Source organism: Rattus rattus, chromosome 3 (assembly GCF_011064425.1).
Source record: "Rattus rattus isolate New Zealand chromosome 3, Rrattus_CSIRO_v1, whole genome shotgun sequence".
NCBI classification, from domain to species: Eukaryota; Metazoa; Chordata; class Mammalia; order Rodentia; family Muridae; genus Rattus; species Rattus rattus.
In genome coordinates this window covers 8,894,091-8,921,184 of record NC_046156.1, presented here as the reverse complement: position 1 = coordinate 8,921,184, position 27,094 = coordinate 8,894,091, and the positions used below count along the sequence as shown (strand labels likewise).

Sequence of the window (27,094 nt, the reverse complement as noted above, 5' to 3'; positions counted from 1 at the left end):
CACTTCCTCTTGTGAAAACAAATGGTTTAGACACGTGCCCCTGCAGTGTGTCCTCATGCACTCCATTTGCTGACTATTTAGTAATTTATAATAAGGTATTTCCTGGTATTTCTACTTCTTTTCTCTTAGTATTTTTTGTATTCCTTGTTTATTTTTCTGGCTAATAATTTGTGATTGAAATTGAGGCCAGTTTCTTATGCTTATCAGATAACAAGTTGACACAGGCCTTTACTTGCATAAAGTGCAGTAGAAAGCCTGGCCTTCATTGTGGGTAATTTCTTCTAAATTGTTTTGTACATCTTCAAACTTTCAGTTAGAGGAACTGCAGGCTTTGGTAGTGACTTGTATCCTCTTGTTTGTTTTCATTTTTTCTTTACTTTCTTTTTTCCCTTTTGGCCAATGCTCAGTCTGAAGAGACAGGAGTTCATGTATGTAAATGCATGTAAATGTGTCCATTTCCACACATACTGACTGTACTGGCTGGTTTTGTGTGTCAACTTGACACAAGCTGGAGTTATCACGGAGAAAGGAGCCTCAGTTGAGGAAATGCCTCTATGAGACACAGCTGTAAGGCATTTTCTCAATTAGTGATCAAGGTGGGAAGGCCCAGCCCATTGTGGGTGATACTGTCCCTGGGCTGGTGGTCCCGGGCTCTATAAGAAAGCAAGCTGAGCAAGCCAGGGGAAGCAAGCCAGTAAGACACATCCCTCCATGGCCTCTGCATCAGCTCCTGCTTCCTGCCCTGTGTGAGTTCCAGTCCTGACTTCCTGTGGTGATGAACAGCAATGTGGAAGTGAGCTGGATGAACCCTTTCCTCCCCAGCTTGCTTCTTGGTCATGATGTCTGTGCAGGGATAGAACCCCTGACTAAGACACTGACTTACTTGTTTTAATACAGTTAGAAATTTCAGTCTGCTCCCATTGCATTCTCAGATGATAATTCACTTTAAGTGTTAAAGAAACCATGACATTTATGGCCCTCCCTCAGATTTGTCACTTCTGTCACCATAGGCCTATGGCAGGAGGCAGGAGTGTGTGCAGCAGATACAATAACTGGATTTCCCTAGCAACTTAAAGAGATTTTCCTTTTTAGTTGTGTGTGTGTGTGTGTGTGTGTGTGTGTGTGTGTGTGTGTATGTGTCTGTATCTGAGTGTTGGTTTGTGCGTGTGAGTACAATACCCATGGAGGCCAGAAGAGGGCATTGGCTCTCCAGAGTTAGACTTACAGGTAATTGTGAACTTACCTTTTCTGGTCCTGGGAACTGAATTTGGGTCCTCTGTAGTAGCGGCAAAGTTGTCTCTCCAGCTCCTCTCTAGGTCCCTTGACATTTTTAGTGAAAAGTTTGGTTGACTTCTTGTAGTCTTTGGTTCAGTAACTTTATACCTTGGCTCTTCCTATGTATATGTGAACCTATTTTGTAAGTTGCATTTCGGTGTCCGTCTCACTTCCCACAATGAACGAAGCAATTAAATTAAGAAGTAGATATTATATGTCATAGGGTAGCTAGTCTGAGGAGCTTACAGATGTTTTCTCTGATCTAAGGAATCAAGTCTTTTAGAAATAGGTTCACTAATGATGCACAGGAATGGAGATGAGCTCTGTTGGGTCAGTATTTGGTTAAATTCTGTGTGGACTGCTTTCTTTTCAGCTGGGTAAGCTTATTTAATATCAGTTGTAAGAGCCTTTCTTTAGGGAGATTGGTTTTATTGAATTTTTTTATATTTTTTGATGTTTTTAAGCCCGAAATGCTTTCTTCAGGCATTTCCCCATAGACTTCAACTACAGTAATTCTGTAATCCATGGTCTGACTTATAAAATCATGTTTTTGTTTTAACCCTAGGTATGCACATCCCGATTCTGGTTTAATTACCGACATGTTGCAAATACTCTCTCTGTTTACAGAAGCGTCAAGAGGCTAGGTATTCCAGACAGGTAAGCTGGCTCAACTAAGTTTAATTTAAAACCCTGTGAAGACAACTCTTGGCTGAGTTGATTTTGAAGGAGGTCAGGAGCCCCTGCTCTCAGTTTCTGCTGTGTTTGGAAGGACCATCATGTGTGGTGTCGATGTTACCTTAGGCCCACAGTGGCCCAGCGCACGTGAGGGCGATGGACACTAAGGTGATAGGATGTGGTAAACTCTGGCGATCCCTGCTGTTTGCTAGTCTCTCTCCGTAGACGCTTTAATAGGTTACTATTTTAAGCAGAGGAGGGACTGATTCAAAACATGTTGATTTGTTCATCAGATTCTGAGGAGTGCTGTAGCCTAATCAGGAACAGGAAAAGCACCTAGTAGGATGGGAAACTGAAAACCATGATGTGATGTCATGCTGCAGGTCGCTGAAGCTGGGCTGTGCGCTGCACAGGGGCAGGATGTTAAAGCCACTTCATGTTGCTACTGCCTCCTGCTGCCCAGAGCCAACCCTGGCACCCTCAGCTCCTTACCGTTCCTCCTAGTACCTGTTGGAATGTCGTGCTGGTGGTAGAACGTAGGTTGCTGTCCGTGTGAGTGGGGCATCTCCTACTTGTAGGGCATCAGGGACCCTGGCCCAGACCATATGCTTTGGATTATTATGGTGACTTCAGTCCTGCTACCACAGGATGAGTAACCACAGAAGGCACCATTGTCTCAGTGCAGTTGACTCAGTCCGTGTCCTCAAGGGAGGAGTGTCCACGAGCTTGCTAGTGAGAGGAGTTTGAAACCTGACGCGTGTGCTGATTCTGGCTGTAACTTCCAAGGCTTGGCACCTGTGACATAGTGCTCATATAATGGGACCATTGCGGGATTCGAGCAAAACAGCAGAGGCAGAGGACACAGTGCCTGGCTGGGGGTCAGAGACGCTGTGCTCTACTTACCAGATGGTTTTAGTCTGAGGAAAGCACAAACACAGCTCAGCATCCGTGCTCCGTCTCACCGAGAAGTCAAAGCAAGCACATGCTTTACCGCTATTGGTATCGCCTAAGTCTGAGAAGGAGGGCGATCTGTCAGGCAGGCGGGCGAGTCCTCTCTCGCTGTCCGTGGGTCCTTTGCGGGTAGCACTTTGTTTAGAGCTTAGCCCTCCCTGTCCATCTAGAGGCTTCACAGCAGTTTTATTTTGGAAACGGGATGGAGTCACGCTGTTGTGAGTCACTCGGACACGTTGTTCTGGCTGAGGAGATCTGGAGGGGCGCTGAGAAGCAGGCGTGGCAGCACGTGCTGTTCTGGACGCCCTGCTCAGTAAGCTTGCCCTGGAGTTTCTGGAGGATTTCTTCTGAGGTTATTTCTGTTTCAGATGCTTGCTTGTAGCTCTGTTTATGCAGCCTTTGTTCTAGACATGAATTGGGGGATTCAGAGAAGGAGAATTTCATGCTGCTTATTTTTTTTTTAACAAAGAGAAATTAGCAACAACAAAAAGAGAGAGATGGTTTGCTGTTAGCTTAGTATGGGAACTGTTCCTTTGCTGTTATTGAACTCACAGTTAGAGGTTTCTCTTAGTAGACATTATCTCACTTTATCTTACACTACTCTTTAGAGATTGGTATAGTTATGCATATGATTTAAATACCTAATTAAATCCTCAAAGGTCTATCTGCATATTGAAGGCAGTAACCAGGTGGCCATGGAAACACTAGGAAGTAACCCGTAAGGAGCCCTTCCATTTCTCACTTTCCTTTCACTAGGTGCGTGGGTGGCTGCTGTCCTGCCCCACCCCCCCCACCCCCGCCCAAGCCTTCCCGCTGCAGCGGCTCAGCAGGCTCTGCACATGCGGCACCTGTAGCTCTCTGACCCTCAACCCAAGTCTCCCAGAATTCAACATGCTCACAAATTCCACAGGACCTGTCTGCACTCGGCCTGGAGTGGCAGGCTGAGGGGGATACAGGCGTGCTAGCCCGCGTGTCTCGAGGCACCAGCAGATCCCTGTGCAGACCGGGTCCCATCTGCAGGGCACTTCAGCGTGTGCTCTGCAGTCGGAGCCAGCTCTTCCCTTCCCAGCCCTTCCCACACGCAGCTGTTAGGCCGAGCGAGCTTCCTCAGACACCGAGGGCGTCAGCACACCCACCAGCACTGTGGTGAGTCTGTCTGTCTCACAGACCCGAGCATTTCTAGCTGTAACTGGTGTTTGGTTAATTTTGACTCACTGTGTTGAGTTTGTTAACTTGTTTTGGTTTCTCTGGCCTAAGAGTTGGTCATTCGTGTCTGGTTTGGCCTTTTATCCCCCAGACAGTCGGAGTGTCTCAGGTTCACTTTCAGACTCTTACCATTTTCTTAGTTTTCATTGTGTAGAATACTCTGTGTGGAAGGTCACCCTGATTTTTGTTAATTACTGATATGTTAAAGCAATTCTAACCAGTTTGTAAAAAAAATTAAAGTCAATATGTTAATAACATTAAATTTTTGTTCCATGACTAGTCTATATTTTTATTTTATTGTGTAGAAAATCATCTTATAATTTGTAATGGACAGTAGTGGAACTATATAAATTTGTTTTGTAAACAGTCTCTGATATACTGCCATAGTTACAATCAAGATGATTTTAGCTCATGCCTTTGAATGTTCTTTCTCTTGTCTCCTGCCACTTCTAACAGTTTTTTCCCATGTAGTCCTTCAATGTGTGAATAATGATATTTGAGTATAGATCCTTACACGATCTGAACAATCTGTCCTTTTCCGCTTTGACAGCCAATGTGTCTCACACTTTATGTGATATTCCTGGTGGGGCAGTGTGTAAGAGCGTGTGTGTGTGTGTGTGTGTGTGTGTGTGTGTGTGTGTGTGTGTGTGTGTGTTGTGTGTGTGTGTGTCTGTGTCGGGTGGGCACTTAGTGTGGTTAGGAAATGAAACGTGCTTTAAGGAGAATAGTGATCCAGGTAGCAGGGGCATTTCAGCCACTAACTTCCTGCTGTTGTGTTTAAAAAATAAAAAGGATCAGGACCTTCAAGGGCGTTTGCAGGGCATGAAGGCACATTCTGTCTTGATGTGTAGCTAGATTAGAGGTCTTTGGATGCTTGTTCCTTCCCTAGTACCAGTGTGTTTGTCACTGTCCTGTCTGGTAACATGATTTTCTTGCTTCTGTCCTTCAGAACCATCTATTCATGGATGTTGACTTTCGCATGACCTTTCTGTGTGTGGGGTTGTGGGGATGGTACCCATGCCTCCTAGGCAGATGCTTCATCCAGCCCTTCTACATTTACTTGCTTTCTAAGGGAAGCATAATTATCTAGATAGTTTTTTGAATGTTGGCCTGAATAGTGGGCAGCTTTCTCTCTTCCTTTCTTGTTCTCTGTCTGTACACACACACACACACACACACACACACGGAGCTCTCTGTACACACACTCTACTCTCTGTCTGTACACACATACACAGTGTTCTCTGTCTGTACACACACACTGTTCTCTGTACACACACACACTCTCTGTACACACACACACTGTTCTCTGTACACACACACTATTCTCTTCTGTACACACACACTCTCTGTACACACACACTCTCTGTACACACACACTGTTCTCTGTACACACACACTATTCTCTATACACACACAACACTGTACGCACACTGTTCTCTGTACACACACACTGTTCTCTATACACACACACTGTACACACATGTACACACACTGTTCTCTGTACACACACACTATTCTCTATACACACACACTGTTCTCTGTACACACACACACTGTTCTCTGCACACACACACACACACACACACACACTGTCCTCTGTACACACACATTGTTCTGTTTGTACACATACACACTGTTTTCTGTATACACACAAACACACATATGTACACATACAAGCATACACACATATATGTACACACAAACACTGTTCTCTGTACACACACACACACACACACACTGTCCTCTGTACACACACACATTGTTCTGTTTGTACACACACACACACTGTTTTCTGTATACACACAAACACACATATGTACACATACAAGCATGCACACATATGTGTACACACACACACACACACACACACACACACACAATGTATTTCAATCCTGTTCAATCCAAAGCCATCTTTTATTTCTCTTCCCTTCCCACTGAATGCTTTCTTTCTAAGTAGCCCCCTTTTACTTTCTTTCTTTCTTTTTTTGTGACACATTGAGTTTGATCAGAGTTACTTGAATGAGCAGAGGTGAGTTCTTTACCAGAGGGTGGCTTGTGGCTATACTATTTAGTAAAATGTCTCTTCCTCCTTCAGCAAACATTAATAGCCTGTAGTTAACTTAGGGAGTGGGCTTCATGAATGGAGTCCTTCCCCCAGCCTTGACAGAATGTTGACACATTCCATCTTGTGCATGTAAGCACAGCTGTATGCCTTCCTGACTGCAGTGGTCATGTCATGTCTAGAAAACAGTGCTCCTCTCACAGAAAATAGTGCTCCTTGGCACTCCTCTCACAGGCATTAGTGCTCCTCCTGTCACCCTCCTATGATGTCCCCTTTCTGTGATGTTCTTCCCCGAGTCTTGGAAGGGTATCTGGGTAGTTTTCTTTTGTCAGTTGACACTGTCTAGAATCATTTGAGAAGAACGTCCATTGAGAAGATGTCTTAATCAGATTGCCTGTAGGCATGTGTGTAGGATTGTTTTTTATTAATAGTTGATGTGGGAGGGCCCACCTCACTGTGGGAGGTGCTGAGTTGTATAAGAAAGTAAGCTGAACAAGCTAGAGCCACGGAACAAGCCAGCAAGACTCTCCACAGCCCAGTTCTGTCTCCAGGCTGCACTCTGGAGCCTGTGCCTCGGCTCCCTGAGGACTGGGAGTTGTCAGCCATATAGAGCCTTCTCCCTTGTTTGGTTTTGGTCAGTGTTGATCACAGCAACAGAAGGAAAGTAGGACAGAGGGGTGGTAAAGATGTTCTGCTAGGATGACCCCATGGTCATGGACTAGAGTCTGCACACTCGCCAGAGTCTCCGAGTGTGGTGCCACGCTAAAGAGAGAGACTTCCTCTTGGAGTAATGTAAACCAAGAGAAACCCCGACCTTGTTCTGTCGTCTCCGTCTGATGCCTGTCCCCGACAGCTTTGCTCCTTGGCACTGTGCTTGGCCTTGTAGTGAACTGGGAGACTAACCCAGAGGGCTTCTGGGCTTAGCATCACTTAACCATGTGGAGCAGTCGTTGAATTAAGTTTTATACTTTTCTATTTTTCTCTTAAACATCTTTAGTAGAGTGCTTTATCTTTTTTGTTCATATTATAATGCCTTTCTCCAGACACGTTTTTCTAACTTGATCGACACATGTGCAGTCCAGCTTTTGTGGCTTCTTCTAGCAGCCTGTTGAATGTCAGTGATTAGGCGATACAATTATTTTCTCAGAACTATACATGTACCTAGAAGTAAAAAGAGTTGACAGTTTCAATAATTAAAATTTTAGGATAGAAATTGTCTCTGAGGTCCTCAGAAGTAATAGTCCAATGAAACACTCTTGTTCTGAGAAAGTGTGTTCTAGAGAGGAAAGTGACTTTTCAGGCCAGCAAAGTGTTGGTGAAGTTCTTGTGTGCGCACCTCACAGACTTGCTGTACTGTAGTAAGCGATGACCTGGATACCATGAAAACGGTGACAGCCAGTCTTCAGAGCTTTCAATGAGAACAACTCAGCTACTTGTTTTGTTTTTTTAAGTAGATTATATTTCCTTACTTACATTTCAAATGTTATTCCCCTTCCTGGTTTCCTGTCCATAAGCCCCCATCCCCTCCCCCTCCCCCATACGGGTATTCCCCCCCACCCATCCCCCTTTCCCCCCTCCCCAACATTCCCCTGCACTGGGGGTCCAGCCTTGGCAGGACCAAGGACTTCCCTTTCCACTGGTGCTCTTACTAGGCTATTCTCTGCTACATATGCAGTTGGAGTGCTGGGTCAGTCCATGTACAGTCCTTGGGTAGTGGTTTAGTCCCTGGAAGCAACCACTTGTTTTTATTTTCCGTCTGGTACTCTCCTATAGTAACCTACTGGTGTTTCGGTCAGTGTTCTCTCTTGGTTTTTCCGAGCATTTTAACAGTCCAATTAATATAATGGTTATTTAATGATTGCTTTAGCAATAAGTTTAAGCCCAGTGTTTCCAACTGTGCAAAGCGAAGGGTGATGTGATGTACCTCAGACAGGGAGGCAGTTGGCAGTGCTCTCAGTGTTGATCCCGGCAGCAGGTGACCTGTTTCGGTTGTTGCTTTGTTAGAGAGTTAGGCCAGACTACGAAGGGATGGGCAAGGTGATGACTTCAGGTTGGTACCAAACCATCAAGGAGACAATGCACAGTGTGTGAGCCAAGAGTGCGAGTGTCTGGCTCACTGTGCCTCATCCCTTGTTTCTCACTGTGGTGCACTGTGGCAGTTAGCACGGAGAAATCGGATTGGTCAGAGGAGTCCTGAACAGTCAGCAGGAGAAGATGCACCTGTCACTCAAGGCAGTTCCTTGCTGGGCCTGCTACAACCATTTGCTTCCTGGGCTTCATCCTTCTCACAGCGTCATCAGGCTTCAGTGACCTCTTGTATCTTGGGCGAGGTTGTGGATAGAGATGGGGTGCATACTTGTGGTTGCCTCAACCCAGCTCTTTCTCCTTTCCAGTGTCTTAAGTCAGCCTGGCATCTTTTTAATTTGATTGTGCAACTCCCACATTAACTGGCTCGGACGGAATCACTAGCTGTGCTATTACTTCCAGAGCCTTAGTGTTGAAAATCAGGTTATGAAAAGGTGGAAGCTTTAACAAAATGTTTTAAAAGTTTGTTTATTTATTCATGTTACATCCTGATGAAAACTCCCCTTTTTCCTTTCCTCCTACTCCTGCCCGCACACCCCTCCCTGTCTTCTCCCTCTGTTCAGAGAGGCCCCCATGGGTACCAGCCTACTTTGATACATCACTCACAGCGGGAGTAAGTACATTCCTCCCTCTGAGGCCAGACAAGGCAGCCCAGCCAAGGGGAAGGGATCCAAAGGCAGGCAACAGAGTCAGAGTAAGCCCCTCCCTCAACTGTTAGGGACCCACGCGAAGACCAAACTGTATACATCTGCTACAGTGTGTGCTTGGCCTGGGTCCAGCCCAAGCATGCTCTTTGGTTGGTAGTTCAGTCTCTGAGCTTCCATGGGCATAACTTAGTTGACTCTGTAAGTCTTCTTTTGGGCCGAAGGATTTATGGGTGGATTGGTGTCTCTATCCCTTCACTGGAAGTTCCACCTAACTGCAGGAGGAGGCCACTTCAGGCTCCATATCCCCCACTGCTAGGAGTCTCAGCTAGGGTCATCCCCATAGACTCCTGCCTCCCCTAGGTCTCGGACTCATCCCAGAAATGCCCCCTATGATTTCTGTCCTTTTTTCCAGTCCCCCACCTCCCATACCTGATCCCCACCCCAATTCTCCTCTCCACTCCCTCTCCCCCCCAGTTTCTCCCTCCATCTACTTTGTATGTTTATTTTATTTCCCCTCTGAGTGAGATTCAAGCATCCTCCCTTAGGCCCTCCTTGTTACTTAGCTTCTTTGGGTCTGTGGCTTGTAGCATGTTATCCTATACTTTATGGCCACCACCCACTCATAAGTGAGTAGATACCATACGTGCCTTTCTGGGTCTAGGTTACCTCACTCAGGGTGATACTTTCTAGGTCCATCCATTAGCCTGCAAATTCATGATATCTTTGTTTCTAATAGCTGAGCAGTATTCCATTATGTAAGTGTACCACATTTTCTCTATCTATTTTTGAGCTGAGGAACGTCTAGGTTGTTTCCAGTTTCTGGCTATTACAAGTAAAGGTGCTGTGAACATAGTTCCACAAGTGTCCTTGTGGTAGTTTGGGGGGTATATGCCCAGGAGTAGTATTAGCTGGGTCTTGAGGTAGAACTATTCCTAATTTTCTGAGAAAACACCAAATTGATTTCCAGAGCAGTTGTACAAGTTTCCATTCCCACAGCAATGGAGGAGTGCTACCTTGTTTCACATCCTCACCAGCATGTGCTGTCACTATTCACAGATGATATGATACTATACATAAGCGACCCCAAAAATTCTACCCGAGAACTCCTACAGCTGATAAATACCTTCAGCAAAGTGGCTGAATACAAACTTAACTAAAAAAGAAAAAAAGATCAGTAGCCTTCTTTAATACAAACAATAAAATGGATGAGAAAGAAATTAGGGAAACATCACCCTTCACAATAACCACAAATAGTATAAAATATCTTGGGGTGACTCTAACCAAGCAAGTGAAAGATCTGTATGGTAAGAACTTCAAGTCTCTGAAGAAAGAAATCAAAGATCTCAGAAGATGGAAAGATCGCCCATGTTTGTGGATTGGTAGGATTAACATAGTAAAAATGGCCATCCTACCAAAAGCAGTCTACAGATTCAATGCAATGCCCATCAAAATCCCAGCACAATTCTTTATAGACCTTGAAAACTTATGTGGAGAGATAACCCAGGATAGCTTAAACCATCCTGAACTTCTGGAGGCATCGCCGTCCTTGATTTCAAGCTGTAGTATAGAGCAACAGTAGTAAAAACTGCATGGTTACTGGCATAAAACGAGACAGGTTGATTAATAGAATAGAATCAAAGACCCAGAAATAAACCCGCACACCTACATACACTTGATTTTTGACAAGCCAAAACTGTACAGTGGAAAAAAGAAAGCATCTTCAACAACTGGTGCTGGTCCAACTGGATGTCAACATGTGGAAGAATACAAATAGATCCATATCAGTCACCCTGCACGAAAGTCAGATCCAAGTGGATTAAAGACCTCAACATAAAACCAGATGTACTGAACCTGATAGAAGAGAAAGTGGGGAACAGCCTTAACACATCGGCACAGGAGACAACTTCCTGAACAGAGCACCAACAGCCCAGGCACTAAGACCAACAACTGATAAATGGAACCTTGTGAAACTAAAATGCTTCTGTAAGGCAAAGGACACTGTCAATAGAACAAAACAGTAGAATGGGAAATATTGTTACCAACACTACATCCAACAGGGGACTTATATCTAAAATATATAAAGGACTCAAGAAGTTAAACACCAGCAACCCAAATAACCCAGTTTAGAAAAAAAAATGGGGTAGAGACCTGAACAGAGAATTCTCAACAGAGGGATTTCTAGTGACCAGGAAGCAGTTTAAAAATGTTCAGCATCCGTAGCCATCAGGAAATGCAATCAGAACGACTGAGAGTCCACCTTACCTCTGTCAGAATGGCTGGATGGGAAAGGTGGAAGCTGTAAGCTGGGCTGTTTTCAGTGATGCATGTAGGCAAAACAGGGTAACCAAGTCGCATCAGCCCCAAGTGGAGTCTTCTGTGTTTTCCAGGTTTGTATTGATACAAAAGGTCTCTGCAAGACCTTGTCTGTGGTTTTCCTCTCAGGTGCCAGGGATCACACTCATGGCCTCTCGCATGCTCCGTCAGCATCTGCAGCGGCGGTCTCCCCTGGCCTGGCTCCTGATTTCCACAGATTGTATTGCATTTTCATATTCATCCTTCTAGAGAGACGTCTAGAGCGCTGTGTGAGGAGGACACAGGAAAGCTTGGCTTGTGCTGCGTTCTGGTTACCGCTCTGTAACTCTGTTAAAGGCAATGGTTGCTCTTTATGCAAAGATCTTTACTTAATTATGTGACTGTAATTAGACTGGGCTGGAGAGATGATAACTATCGAGAAGAAAGTGTTTTGGCGCTTCTCAGGGTCATAATTTCTACATTTGTTTCTTCCCCTTTAAGAACCCTGAAAGCTTAGATGCGAGCTCCAGTGGGCCATTGATTGTTTAGTGAGAGTGAATATCTGCCCATCTATTGTGAGTCTTCTTCCCTCATGCCTGACATCTCCTGCAGGACCAAAAAGAATATTTCTGGAAGATTTTTTAATTTCTCCTCTTCCTGCTTCTCCCACTCCTTCCTTTCTTCCTTCTCTCCCTCCTCCCCATACCTGGTGACTCTCTCACAGACACACACACACACACTGACACACTCACACTGACACACACACACACTCTCACACTGACACACTCACACACACACACACTGACACACACACTCTCACACTGACACACACACTCTCACACTGACACACACACAGAGTCACACTCACAAGGACTTTCTCCCTGCTCACTCCCAGGCACACATGTGCCATGCTGTCAGCTGCAGGATGGCTCTGTGCATCCAGAGCCTCTGCTGTTCACAGTGCATTTACCAGTCTGTGATTTCAGACGAGGCTGGCATAGGTAGAAGGGAGGAGATGGGGAGCAAGCTATGCCCTTGATGGGAGGTATGGGAGTGAGTGCACTACTAGTAAGTCAGACCGCCTTCACATGTCTCCATAGAAAGTGCTACTAATTATTTCTAAGACATTTCTGAGATTGGTTTTCCTGGAACATTCTTTCTTTCTCTAGCATGTTATATCCTACTCTTTGAAGCATTGAGAGGACAGGGGAACTAACATGTGTGAATATAATTTGATCTCCTCAGAGCAAAGATATTTCACAAAAATTCATGTTTCTGAGAATTTGTCTAAGTATGAATGAGAGGTTAATCAAATCATTTAGATTCCCTGATGTTACATTCTTATACTCATCCCTTAATTCACATTTAAAATTGTCTTTATGAGTAAGGCTTGGTCAGGGAACTCAATATATTATTTTGGAAAACTCCTTATTAAGTAAACCTAATTCACTTAAACTGTCTTGTCTTTTCTTTCTTTTTTTAAAAACAGGATCTCACTATGCAGACTTGAAATTCTCCTGTCCCTGCAATCCTAGGTCTGGGCTTACGGTATGCTCTGCATAGCCAGTTAACCACAGTGAGCTTCTGAAAGGTAGAAGCAAAAGATAATATGATCTTAAGGGACTGTTCACTAATGTGCTTCTGAAGTTTCAGGAGAAAATGGTCTAACCCCATTACACACACACACACACACACACACACACACACACACACACCCTCAGCTAGTTCTGTCTGTGTTCTTCTACTCTTACTATGCTAAGTAAAGATATTCAAGTGTTGCTTTGATCTGCTGATCGTGCCTTATGGGTGCATGTGGAAAAGCCCTTTAAACCCCAGTGTATGAAAGGACCACTGTGGTGGCTGTCACTGGGTAAACTTAGCTCTTGTTTCCAATATCCCTCTGCCAGTGCCCCTGCTTTCCTGTGGCCACACTGTAAGAGGGTCTCAGTGTGTGACCTAGTTAGTGTGTCCTGAGCAGTGCATTCAGGGACTTACCCAGTTCCTTATCCACAACTCCTCTCTTTCATTTACATCTAATTTGGTTATTACGTTCATCAGGATCAGTTTAGAGGATCCAAGGAACTATTCATTTCTCAACCCAAATCAGTTTTCTCTCTTACTGCCTGGAAATAAAGTACAGTAGTTAATTTGTATAATCTTATTTTCATTTTTATGCCACAAACAATCCAATCTTTCTGTGATCTTCTTAAAATGGGGAATCTAAAATTCATAATTACGGTAAAATTTTGTATCAGTGCTGGAACAAATACTGTGGAATGGTTATGTCAAATTCATGTCTGTGAACACAGCTATGTCACTTAAAAACACTTTGTTGAATTACATTTAATTGGGATTGGTCTGTGATGGCTCCTATTTTGCATTATTCCTGCTGAATTTTCCCCTATTTGATACATTGTTGCATTAAAGAGCAGGTCAGTGGCTCAGTGCTCTTCATTCCCAATGTTTTATGTATTCTGTCTTATTTAAAAAGTAAATGAAACCTGGGAGGATAGTTCAGTGGTTAAAGCACTTCCCATGGACCTGGAGTTCAGATTCCCCAGAACTCACATAAATGTGGTGTGGGCATGGTAGCCCACCCATATTTCCACATGCTCACACACACATACATGCTTATGAACGACACTCAGGTACTCCTGTCCTTGTTAACATGGGTACATGCAAACACACACATCACACACAAGTACACACGAAAAGGAGAAAAAGAAGAAAATAATACCATATGAGAAGCACTTGTTCAGACTCTCAGCCATTGTTATCCCTAGAGACAGCTTGGAGAAACTTTGGATTTTCTTGCTGTGAGAATAGAAACAGTGACCTTCAACTCCTGATCCTTCTGACCCTCCTGAACTCCTGACTTTCCTGAACTCCTGTCACACCTGACCCTCCTGAACTCCTGACCCTCCAGACCCTCCTTACTTTCCTGATCTTCCTGGCCCTCCTAAACTCCTGACCCTCCTGACCCTCCTGAATTCCTGAAGGCCTGACCCTCCTTAACACCTGACCCTCCTGACCTCCTGACCCTCCTGCTAACATTTCTAGGTGCTGGAATTACAGGTGTGCCATAGTGCCCGGCTTTAGTCTTAGATTTGAGGTTTTTTTTAAAGACTTACGGATAGTTTCATTTAGACTTTCCAGGGCCTACTTTATTTTCATTACGTGTCATGAATATTAACAGTCACAACATGTTCCTGCATCTAACTTAATCATCGTGGTCAATTTGGTTATCAATATAAGATGAACACATATTAAATCTTTCTAAATTAAGTTAATAGAGTTTCAGGATATCACAGAGTTGTTCACCTTAGCAGAATTGGTGACTACAGTCAGGCTCCACTGCGTTTGAGCCATGTGGCCCAGGGCACGGCATTAGCGCTCCTTGCTGTAGCTTCACACTGCCTTAAGTGGAGACGACAGCCCAGATTTGAGAGGATAGTAAAGACAGTGATGGGGCGATAAGCTCACCGTTTTAGTGCAGTGCCCAAGCCTCACCCAGCACTTGAGAAAAGCTTGTTGTTGTGACTTGGTTGTGCATGAGCCTGTAACAAGGCTGCTCTGTTCTCCTGATGACATTTGCTGTCCCTGTGCTACGATGACTTCTGTCTGCAGTGTGTTGTGAGACTCCCCCTTTCTATCTTCCCCTCGTTCTCTCTGTTTCTCTCCCTGCACTTGGACTTTCTCTTCACGGGTCTCTTGTAGTTCAGATTGTCCAGTAACTTGAGGTGTAGCTGAGGATGACGCTGGCCTCTTGATCCTCCTGCTGCTCCCTCCATCTTCTGGCGTTTCCATTGCTGCCATGCCTGGTTTTGCATGTTTACTTCTGACACTGTGAGCACAGAATGACTGGCGTACACAGTCTAGCAAGGCCAGTCATTCAGAACGGCCTCTGTTGTCCGTGTGTGTGCTAGGGTTACTGCGCTGTGTTGGTGGTAAGAGTTAAGAGTTCGGAAGGAAGATAGAAGAGGGAGATACAGCATACAAATAGATACCTTGAGTTCAGGCTGTCAGTGCCTGACCTTTCTCGGTCCAGCAGTCATTACCTAGAGCTGCAGCAGAGTGCGTGATCGACTGCCTGTAGGGAGAGGGCAGCACCTCAGAGGCAGAAAAGAGGGATTAGGGACCCATGAGCTCAGTTCAGCTGCTATTCCAGCTTTCATGGTGGTGTTGAACAGAACACCAGCTCCAGGAGTTACAGATCGTCTTCAAGGAAGTATTTGATTGTAGCATGCCTATAGAATATAAAGCAATTTTAAGGAAAAAAATTAAAAATATTTTGAACAGTATCAGTTATTTGTTTTATTCAATGAAAACATTTTAATAAGGCAGTGCCAGTTTATTATAAGTAAGATTTTATGTCTTTTGAAATTTCAGATTCGTACTCTAGACTTTGAGAGCTCCGTCTGTCTAAATGTCATGTAGACCCATTGGTTACTGGTTGCATTGAGGGGCACATTCAGTAAGGAATAGACAGTCACCCAAAAGGATGCTCTGGGTCCCAGTATTTGCCAGGACAAGCGTTGGGAAAGTGTTTATTTAAGTCATCATTGCACCACACACATTTGTATATAGTTGGATTTCTTCCTTTTTAAAAATGATGTTTTAAAATTTATTTGTGGGCTGGAGAGATGGCTCAGTGGTTAAGAGCACTGACTGCTCTTCCAGTGGTCATGAGTTCAATTCCCAGCAACCACATGGTGGCTCACAACCATCTGTAATGGGATCTGATGACCTCTTCTGGTGTGTCTGAAGACAGTGACAGTGTACTCAGATAAATAAAAATAAAAAAATCTAAAAAAAATTGTTTTTTTGTATGGTGATCATAGTCATTAAAAAGTCTACATAGGTTCAGTCAGGGCATCCAGTGATGCATACGACGAGGAAAGAAGTCTCAGCAGTTTGCTGTGTTTTCACTTCCATCTGAGCAAACAGAAGTCCTGCTGGTGGGATGGTAGCCACATAAAGTAGTGAGCACACCACATGTGCCTCCAGGTCAGCAGATGCTACAAGGTTCCCTCCTAATCCTGATTTTACTGAGTAGAGAACATGGCTGTAGAAATAAAGCAGATGTGTCTCGAGACAGCCTCCAGAGAGCTGACTCGCCCTGCAATTTGAGAGCTCCCGTTTCTTTACGTTGCCACGTTACATATGCTTTGTTTTGTGGAGGAGTGTTAGCTGTGGCTGGAGCAGAGTTAGGTGTGAGAGCTGTGTCCTCATGTGAGGCAGCTGAGGCTCCCGACTGCGAGAGACACCTCCCCCTGCAGCTGGCTTGTGTGTGATGAGTTCTCTATTCTCTTAATGAGGCAGGGGACCTTGTGTTTACAGAAGCTGCCCTTCAGTGTCAGTGTCTCCTTGTCTCTTCTTGGTGATCCAGTTAGTGCGGGTTGAAATCCCTGCTGTGATGCTAAACTGGCCTCCAGGGAAGACAGGGAGTCAGCCAGTGGACTGCTGATTGTTACAAGCTGTCACTCAGGGATTCAGATGGGCAGAACTCACCTAAATACACAGCCTGATTGAACCACAGGCACTGAGGACTCTCGGTTACACAGTGTACAGTATAATAGTGTGGAGAGACACTGTCTATGTCAGCAAGTTAGGATTGGTAGAGTAGTTGTCAAAATAAGGAAAACAGTAGACGCAGGCCCAGACCCACCCCTCTGTGTCACGAGGACCCAGACTGAAACCCTTCTGCGCGCACATGGCAGCCCTCTGTGGCACAGGCCAGCAGATACTTTGCTTTAGCAAAGTCTGTCATGCTCATCCTCCAAACGGAAGTAAGGTTTTCACAATAGTGCTAGCTTGCTAATTTATTGGAATTGATTTACAATTTCCATCTTTAGTCTGTCGTTAGAATTGTAAGCCCAAGTAGTGGATTAAGTGTTGTTACACAAAAGTTTAAATATCTGGACCAAAGAGAAATTTGTATTTCATCAGAAAGTCAGTTTTGAACATTTTCTAAGCTCTGAACAGTGAGTTACTATGTCATTATACTTCGAAACCTTTGTAATCTATTGTCTTTCAACTTGTTACTCATTTATGTTGTTATTAGTAAAATTATTTTTTTGATATATTGATGATATTTAATCAAGGGTCATAGTACTTACACTGAGGCTCAAACTTATCTCTGAGAAAAATATGGATTACATATACTGTGATTGATATGGAATCACTTCATTTCATAGAAATTAACTCTGAACAAAGTATGGCCTAAATAAGTCTCACTTTTTTACATGTGTGTATCAGTTCTGTCTTGTTTAGTGAAACTTATGTGACTTAATAATAACTTGATGTAAACTAACGGCCTTCCTAAGTTATAAAGAGAAACCACGTTTGCAGTTTAGAGGTGTAGCAGTGGGCGGGCTGATACTGCATGGGCAGGATTGGGCTGCTTCCAGAGGAGAAATCTTCCCTGAGAGATCACAGTGTCTCAGGCTCGGACTTTAATGTATTTGGAACATATGCAGCAGAACATTTTCTTCTTGCTGTGTCTGCTAAATTAATTACATATACCACCATGTTGGTTTCCCCTGTGCTGGCGAGCTCAAGTATACGTAGAATAGTTTCAGTGGTAGGACAAATTTCCTCTTCAGGTTTTCAAAAATGAAAATACTTGACTCATTTAATTGTTAAATATCAACAGGCCTGAATGTGGTGGTGACCAGGACAGGTACAGTGGAGTCCTCCATCGGCTTGTATCCTCAAGCAATGATGCAGGTTGCTGATGCATTCTTGTCCTGGAGGCAATAAAACAGACCATGAGATACAGTGCCTTATTGGGGACCTGAATCGTTTGAAGTCTGTCTGGTTAGTGGCTTGGGAAGAACAGAAAGAACAGAAAGGCCAGTGAAAACAAGCGTTCTGAATATTAGTGGTAGAGCTTGGAACCCGTAGACATTATAAATAACCCTCTCTGTAATCACAGCCAGACGTCTGTAAGAGGGGTTTTGACTGAGGGAGAAATGATGGTGGCTAGCATTCCTGAGGGGTGTGGCCCGGCATGGTGCAGTTTGAGTTGGCTCCGTGCCTGGCTGCACCGCTTGCACAGGCTAGGGCTGCAGATTCCATGCTTACAGGTCTGAAAGTTAAAGTCTTCAGAAGATCATAGTTTAGTGTGGAGTCTTCCACTTCTGAGGATGTTAGATATTCTGGAAAGTTAAAATGTTTGTCTGCTATAGCTCCTTTAGCTTCCCTTTGTTCCATGGAAAATGTTAACATACACCAGGTTCTGTGGGTAAGTCCATGTCAGAATGCCTGTTCTGTGCTTTGAGTTTACCCTCCTAATGCATTTTATAACGCGAGAGTCAGGTAAGGCTCTGCTGCCTCAGTGAAAATTCAGTTATTTTTAATGAGGGAAAAGTTGACTAGAATTTCTACTTCTTATGCATGAGCCATATCTGTTGACCTTGGGGCTTTATGTAAAGATTAGTTTTCACAATTCTTTTGCCAGTCACATTGTCCTTATGCTTGCTGATGACATGGCGTGCAATGCTCGGAACCCCAAGCCAGCCACAGTGTTCAGCCACAAGAACATGGAGCTCAATGTGTATGGGGACGACGTGGAAGTGGACTACAGAAGCTATGAGGTTCGTCGTCAGAAGCTTCGGAAGTGTGGCGGCCATCTTTAAACTCCAGTTAGTTGATGTTGAGCTCCTGTGGGATCTAGTCAGCTTTTGGAGTTCCCAACTCTGAATGCATAAAGTTGGCTAGGACAGTTGTGTTGACTGTAACAGGAGAGGTTGGGTTTTCATACTTGATCTACAGTCTGAGCTTCAGTATTTTCATTTGGCATATTAGTTGTGGAAAAACAAGGACAGTCTGCCCCGTGGGCCTTATGTGCCCCAGAATAGCTATGAACATAACCGAACACAAGATTGTAAACTTAGAGAAGCATTACGAGACTCTTGTGACTTTTTTTTTTTTTTTTTAACTCTATTTCATGGTTCTCAGGCATTACTTCGTAGATGACAGTTTGTGCTGTGGGGTGAAGGGTAAATAAGCTCCACCATTGTCTAGTCACCCCGTTAAAAGTGACTTGCATACTAAGAGTGGCATTATACCCTCTCTTCTTCCTTAAAAACTTAGTTTTTCAGTTCAACCCTGCTTAGGTTCTGAAGCCATCTTAGATACCACTTCCTTTTCACTGGGCCCCCTGAGAGTGGGAGACTGTCTCCTGTCTGCAGAGCTCTCACGACAGTTGTCAGAGCGTGCCTGTCTCCGGCTGTGAGCCCCTTTAAGGACTCATCCTGTTCCTGTGTGTCTTAGGCTAGCGAGAACTCAGGGTACAGCTGCAGACTGATGTGAATGGATGCTCGACTCCTTTGGTCACTTGAAAATGTAGAAACACTCCCTTGTTAGCCAGTAAGAGATCCTATTAAAACCCTCAGCATTCTGCTGAGCTCTGAACAGCTACGTACGTATGTATATGCATGTATGTAAACAGCTTGTGCATGTATGTCCATCCATGCTTCCCACTCACGGTCTAAAGAAAAAACACATTGAAAAGCTGAATGGATATTTCTTTTTAAATTAACTTTTAAATGATGGATGATATATGACTCAACTGTTAACTTTAAATTAGTATTTTCCCCTACAACTTTAAATACACCTTCAAAGAATCCCAGAGGCCTAGAAACTTCAAACAGGGCAGATCTGTGTAAAATGTGCTTTGTAAGTTGAGGATAAGCGGATAGAAATCTAAGTGGGACAGTGCGTCCAGGTGCCATGTCCTCCTGTGTGGCCAGCCCGACATTGACTGAGTAGTGCCACAAATTAGCTGTATGGTGTCCTTTACAAGTGTTTGTATTGGGTGTCCTCTGAGAGAGTTGCTTGTATAAATAAGTCAGTAAACTTGGATCAATTTTTAACACATAGTATTTAAAATTCTAAATTGAGAATTAAATTATTTTGCTCCAACGTAGCTTTTCCTTGTTAGTGTTTAGTTCTAAGGCTTTTCTTTCCATTGTGTCTTTCTGTGTAGCCCAGTCTGGCCTTGACGTTCCCTTCTCTAGCCCCAGTCTTCTCCCCACCCCCACACGGGGCCACACACCCAGCACCAGGCGGAGGCGTGCAGAGGGGCTGCTCAGCCTTAGTTAATCCAGTCTCGATTGACTGTGATTTGTTTTCACTTTTATTTTCAATCTACACTGAGTAATCTATACATAGGAATATTTTTCATATCTTCAGGTTCATCAGAGTTTGTCTGATTGCTCTTTTTTAAAAAAATAATTTCTTTTAGGTGACCGTGGAGAACTTTTTACGGGTATTAACTGGGAGGGTTCCACCCAGCACCCCTCGTTCAAAGCGTCTTCTCTCCGACGACAGAAGCAATATCCTCATTTATATGACAGGTACTCCAGAGTTTAGAGTTCCTAGTAGATTATACTGAAACATGATCAGATGGGAAGTGGTGAACACACGCTAAAGTAAGAGTGGCCTTTGGTTAAAGTACTGTGCTGTGCAGTGGCCTGGTGTCTTTGTTTTGGTCCAGGGTGAGGTTTGTGAAGCTGTATGGTGGGCCTATTTCCTGGATGGTACAATTTGTAGGTTAGTTTCAGGTAACGTACTAAACTGCAGGATTCACAGATTTTACATTTTATTTTCTTGCTTTGTTGCCATTCTTTAGAAATAACTCTAGACATGAAGGAAATCCCAGCAGTTCTAATACAGAGTCTGCAACCCAGTGGAATAGCTGATAATTATGATAATAAAATGATAAAGCCGCTATTTTTGAGGCTTTCTGTACACCGTGAACTGTCTCGGATTACTGCCTCTGCCAATGCGTTTCATCCTTAGGCAGCCTGGTGTATTTGGTATTCATACCCAGAGCCGCCATGGATGGTCATGCACTTGGCCTGGTGTGTGTGGTAGCTGACGTCTGGTGTGCTTTGCCTGACTCGTGTGCCTTGCTGCAGGGTATCTCACGAGAAGGAGAAATACACTTTTCCTCACAAAGGCTTAGTCACCAACCTCTCAAGTCACTAGAATAGGCTTCTCCCTCCCTCACTGTTCTAATCTGCACAGGGGCTATGCGAGCCGGCCGTGCTCTCACTTTATGGCTGAGGAGAATGAGGCAGAGATTAAGTGATTTACCTAAAATAGCACAGCTTGTAAGTGGCACAGCTAGGGTCTGAGTCCACACACTGGCTGTTTCATATCACCACCCACCCCTGACCCGCTAATGGACTGTGTTCAATGGTCAGGGATAAAACCGCCAGCTTCTAGTTGAGAGCCACACTGAATGAAGAGTGCACCAGGGACCAGTCAGTCAGTGTTTTAGCTTCTTTGTCACCAAAATGTGAAACGTTTTTATGAGTGAAATTAATTTCAGAATATTACTAGGGCCAGTGGATTTATGCAACTGAATGATAGAAAAACACTTCCGTATGTACTGTTCTTATGCATTCTGTTTTAAGTGGAATGAAAAATTAAATCTGCTTTCTAGCCCACATTTTCGTTAAGGGAGCATTATTAAAGCATCCCAGCAAATACTCTAAGTGTTTCTACGTGGATGCGTTTGTGCTGTATGTGGTTCTGTGTGCCGTAGGGAATATGTATGTCAGCATTTGTACTGTGTGCATTTCTATATGCATTAGGGAATACATCAGTGTTGTCTTTTTGGCTTTCTGTAAGGTCACGGAGGAAACGGTTTTTTGAAATTCCAAGATTCTGAAGAAATCACTAACATAGAACTTGCAGATGCGTTTGAACAGATGTGGCAGAAAAGACGGTGAGTGACTCCTCACTTCATCTTTAACTTCCCCCTCTCTCCTCCCCCAGCGTCAGGGCTGACCGAGGTTGTGCACACTGGGCAGGTGCTGTGCCCTGGGCTGCACACCCAGTCCCAAACAAATGACCTCTTTTTCCAAGATAAGCTAATATGAACAGTTCCTGTGGGAAACGTTTCTGGTGGGAGACTCACCGTGCAGCGCAGGCTGCCCTTAAACTCAGGACATCCCTGCGTCAGCTTCCTGAGCAGCTGAAGGTAGGGCTGTGCACCACTGAGTTAGTTCATCATGGTTGAATTCAGTCTCACTTAGAGCTTCAGAGCATAGGCAAAGTGTAGCCAGATTCTTTGCCAGGATACAGAAGGAACATCTCAAGTCCTGTTCCTGGTGTCGTCTGTGACCTGATGAGCCAGGCTTTCCTGCCCACGCTGCTGTCGGCCTGTTGCTCACTAAGGTCTGCCTGGAGCACCGTGGGCCTTCTCTAGCCAACACCTCCAGGTTCTAGGTCACTGCCTCAGTCAGGAGCAGCACAGCACAGCAGTGACCAGGCCTCTCAGTGAGCTTCTTTGGTGCGAGCATCTTCGGGGGACTGCAGTTCTGGAAGGGACAGCCCACCGTTGTAAGGAAGACACAGTGACCCGAGCGATTCTCCTGTTAGTGGCCGCAGCTTGTGGCTGGCTTGGAGGGTGAAGAAGGGAGACAGGAAGCCGGAGCCGTGAGCCTGGGAGGGTTGGGGTGGGAGTCTTCCTAAGGCTCATTTTCAACACGTGGTTCCCAGCTGTATGAGAGGCCGGGGAGCCCTGGGGACTGTGGCCAAGCTAACAGAAACAGCACTCGGGCGGACTGTGAGTGTCATGGCAGGATTTTGATCTCGCCAGAGCTTTCAGGTTCTGAACCACAGAGGTGTGAGTATGTCACAAGCTCCTGCCACCACGGATGAAGCTAGTCAGCCACTGTGCTTTCCCTCTGATGGGCTATGGGACTGTTGGTCAAAGCAGACACTGCAAGTTGTCCCTGACGGCAGCAGTGGCTTGGACACCGTGCCCGCCCAGTGTGTCCCAGTGCGTCAGCTGTGCTCGCCTCATTCCTGTGATTCTGTGTTCTTTCCTTCCAGTTGTACGTTACATAGCTTATGTGTGAGATGTGCGCACCAGCGGATGTATACACGCATCCGTGTTCACAAGTTACATCTCTGCATGTATGTGTGACATGTCCAAGAAAACCTGTGTGCCAGGCGGTTCTTGGCTGTCTGTCAGAGTTCTGAGACACGTGGCAAAGAGAAGAAGGAAAGCAAATGACAGCCTCTGCTCGGGAGGGGACCCCTGCCTTGGGAGGAGGCCGCTGCCTCAGGAGGGGACCCCTGCTCCTTGTTTGAATGTTGTCATGTGTAGGATTTTTCTTTCAACTTTTAGCTAATGAGACGGCTCAGACTTAGCTTTTTGAACTATTGGAGAAATGTTGGCGTAGTTACAGCACGATCCACCGCACAGCCTCCGTCACTTCTCTTTCAGCTACAACGAGCTGCTGTTCATTATCGACACTTGCCAGGGCGCGTCCATGTATGAGCGGTTTTACTCTCCTAACATCATGGCCTTGGCGAGTAGCCAAGTGGGCGAGGATTCCCTGTCGGTACGTATTCCCCCTGGTTCTCAAACCACGTGATAGGTTGTATGGACGTGCGTGCTCTCTTAGACGTTGAACCAGGACACTGTGTACTGAACCATTCCTTAAGGTGATCTTACTGACGTTGACTCTGCTTCACCCTCACAGCACCAGCCCGACCCCGCGATTGGCGTCCACCTTATGGACAGGTACACATTCTATGTCTTGGAATTTTTGGAAGAGATTAATCCAGCTAGCCAAACTAACATGAATGACCTTGTAAGTATCTGTTGACTTGATTACAACACGTGGGCATGCGGGCTGTAATGGGGTGCGTGAGGTCTGTTCTTTCCAGGACGCCATGGGTGCTGTCTTAGCATCATGATGTGGCCTTTTAAACTGCTTTTAATTCACCTTTTTATAAATACCTTCTTTGGAAAAACCTTCAAAATCATGCTTGTGTGCTGTGCGTGTGCATGTGAGGCCGGAGGACAGCTGGCAGGAGTCCGTGGTTCTGTCCTTCCGCCGTGTGCACTCGGGTGGAACTCAGTTGTCAGGTTTGGTGGCATGTGCCTGTACCTGCTGGGCCATCTTGTTTCCCAGTGTGTCCTTTAGCACGCAGGGACACAAACTTCAGCCCAGGCAACTTCTGTTCCTGAGGCACTTGACTGTCATTTCATATTTTTTTCTCTCGCCTACAAGGTGTTTGTTTAAAACGATTGCTTTACCTTTTGAAGTTCCGCACATTCTGAGTGCGTTGTCAGGTGGTACTCTGCCAGGAAAGCCGCCTGAGCTTTTCTTGAGATGTGTTTTACCTTTTCAGAGCTTCCGTAGAACTTAATTTCTCCTTTTTAACATTTACCACAGTCTGATCGCAGGCATTGAGTGAAGTCTTGGTCATTTAATGTGAAGCTCTTGGAAGCGAGTCTTTACCTTACATAGATTTTGTGGCCCATAATTTCCTGATATAACTTGGATTGGATTAAAATCTCCCGTCTCCTGTCGATTGTGCCATTCCCTTCACAGAAGCTTGGGATTGTTGTTGAGTTGGCACAGCGAGAAGCTGCAGCCGGTGGTTATGTGATGACGTCGCTCTTTGCGGCTGCTTGCACTGGGTCATTCACCCTCACGCAACAGTCGGGTCCTCTTGCTCAACCCTCTCAGTGCCCGTGTGCTGCTCGCACTGTGGCTGACTGTGGCTGACGCATGGGGCAGACACTGTGTGTTCCTTCCTGGGTGTTAGGAACCCAGTGACCAGGCATGGCTCTGCCTTCCCCCCACCTCAGCAGCTCTGCACTAGGATCCAATTGAGCAGAACCATTTTGAGTGGGTTTTCAGTATTGAAAGAGTCCTGCCAAATTCCGAGAGCTCCTGCCGTTGGCTGCCAACTACAGTAGGAGTGCTTGCTAGCACCAATTTGAAGATTATGTATTTTGATGCCTGTTAACTCCTGATAGGGACTTGAATATTAAAACAAACTTTTTATAATGCTAATTTCATTTCTAAATAGAAAAAGGCACCATCTTATTTTTCTCCCTTATGAAAACACGCTTTTCCCTCAGACCTTCTGCTATTACAGAACTGGAGAGGGATGAAAAGGTACTCACCCACAGCACAGCAGCTCCCGTGGCCGTTTGTCCACAGGGGAATGAGACCACATGTACTCTGAGCCCAAGTAGAGCGCAGCATCCCCTGGCTTACCGCGCCTTGGTTTACGTCGGTTCTCAGTGTTTGCAGTGCATGGCACGCCACCGCAAAAGCTTAAAATGTGCACTGTTGATGTCCATGGCGTGCCACCTCAGAAGCTTAAAATGTGCATTGTTGATGTCTAATGAATTTAAAACATTGAAATTCTATGAGAAGTAATATCATCTGTCATGTGTCTATCATAGAACCTATCCACCCATCCATCCACGTGCCTTACTAATATCTTACCTTGGTTTCTTGCTTGCATTGGAAAATGCATTGATGATTATTTTAGTGTCTTTCAATAAGAATAATCTATAAGTGCTGGGCGTGGTGGCACACACCCTTAATCCCAGGACTAATGAGATGGAGGCAGGCAGATCTCCGTGAGTTTGACATCAGCTTGGTTACAGAGTAGATCCAGGACAGCCAGGGCTATGTAGAGAGATCCTGTTTAAGGGACACCCCCTAACCCCGAAAGGAACAAAAACACTGATCTATAAATGATCAATAAGTATTTATAGGTAAAGCGGTTTGCTATGCCTCTGAGTCATATTGTCTTCCATTGGCTAGAGATGCAGAGTAAAGCTTGCTGAAAGGGACTGTAGTCATAGGACTGTGCTGGGGTCTATAGAGCAAAGTTAGAAGAGCTGGTCGCCTGAACGTGCACCATGCCATCGGTGACAGCTGTTTCCTGTTTAGAGTCTACACCTCAGGCCCTCTTCAGGGAGGCACTGTGTGAACATTAGTAAACACTCCCGCTTTTCACAGTGAGTGAGGATGTTCTGTCCTTGGTAATTCACTGTTGAATGTCACAGGAAAATTAACACAGATTTTATTCTGACATCTGTGAGTGCAGAAGTCATGGTTTTCATCTGGGTGTCTTGGAGGTAACTTTGGTTCATTTCCACTGTGGTTAATTAAAGTGGTTAAAGTAAGTTAATTGGCATGTAACGTGGGACATAGCTTCACGGAAACAGCAAGGGGTATGCTGTAGGCGGCCATACTTGACCTCCCTGGAGTCTCTGGGCCTTTCTGCATATTGGACCACATTTTGCTTACTGCCTGTCATGTCAGAGTTAACCCCTCTGACGGGGTTCTGGCCAGGTTTCTTATAGCATCCTTCTCATAGCTGTGGCTTTATTAGAATGTCAGGCACTACAGAGGAACAAGATGCTAGTCTTTAGAAGCCGTGTGTATCTATAGGTTGGCAGACTTACTGGATTTAAAGGTGCTTGTGTATGTGTTTGTCATGGTCCCTACTGTTTTGTTATTATTTTCAGTTTCAAGTGTGTCCCAAAAGCCTCTGTGTGTCTACCCCTGGACATCGTACTGACCTTTTCCAGCGAGATCCTAAAAAGGTCCTGATAACCGATTTCTTCGGAAGCGTGCGGAAGGTGGAAATCACGACAGAGACGATCAGTTTGCAGTGGGATTCACAAGTCGTGGACAGCAGGTAGTTTCTATTTGGGTAGAAGTTTTAGAGACAGCTCTAAGGGCAGACGGTGGCGTTTGTAACTAGTTTTGTTTCTTCGCCATCTTGAGCTCTCCACAACAGTCTGCCATTCAACCCTATTTTGCCGTTGGGACTTTTAGTAATTGGTTAGGGATGGGGGGAAAGGGCACAAGCCAGAGGTCGCTGTGTAGGGCAGTGGTGTCCATGTGTATGTGTGAGAGAGACTGAGGGGAATTGGCTGCAGTTGGGGGTTTGAGATATTTATAATGCTCAGGTTTTTTTCAGTAATTACTTTTGAAAGGGAAATGCCTGGTGAGATGAGAGCACGGTTTAGATGACAGGACTTCTGTGGGCACTGTAGCAGTGCATCTTTACCTCAGCACTGCCTGAAGCGTGGGCTGCTCAAACTCCAGCACCT

General features: G+C 45.0%; 1 protein-coding gene across 1 annotated transcript in view; it reads left to right on the top strand.

Annotated features, from left to right (window-relative positions):
- Pigk (phosphatidylinositol glycan anchor biosynthesis class K) overlaps window positions 1–27,094 on the top strand; it is an 82,472-nt gene that overhangs the window by 4,369 nt on the left and 51,009 nt on the right. The window contains exons 3-9 of the mRNA XM_032897133.1: window positions 1,841–1,932; window positions 18,656–18,791; window positions 20,444–20,555; window positions 21,838–21,934; window positions 23,444–23,561; window positions 23,703–23,813; window positions 26,504–26,676. Of these exons, the coding sequence (XP_032753024.1) occupies window positions 1,841–1,932; window positions 18,656–18,791; window positions 20,444–20,555; window positions 21,838–21,934; window positions 23,444–23,561; window positions 23,703–23,813; window positions 26,504–26,676 (839 nt within the window). The remainder of the gene's footprint in view (window positions 1–1,840; window positions 1,933–18,655; window positions 18,792–20,443; window positions 20,556–21,837; window positions 21,935–23,443; window positions 23,562–23,702; window positions 23,814–26,503; window positions 26,677–27,094) is intronic.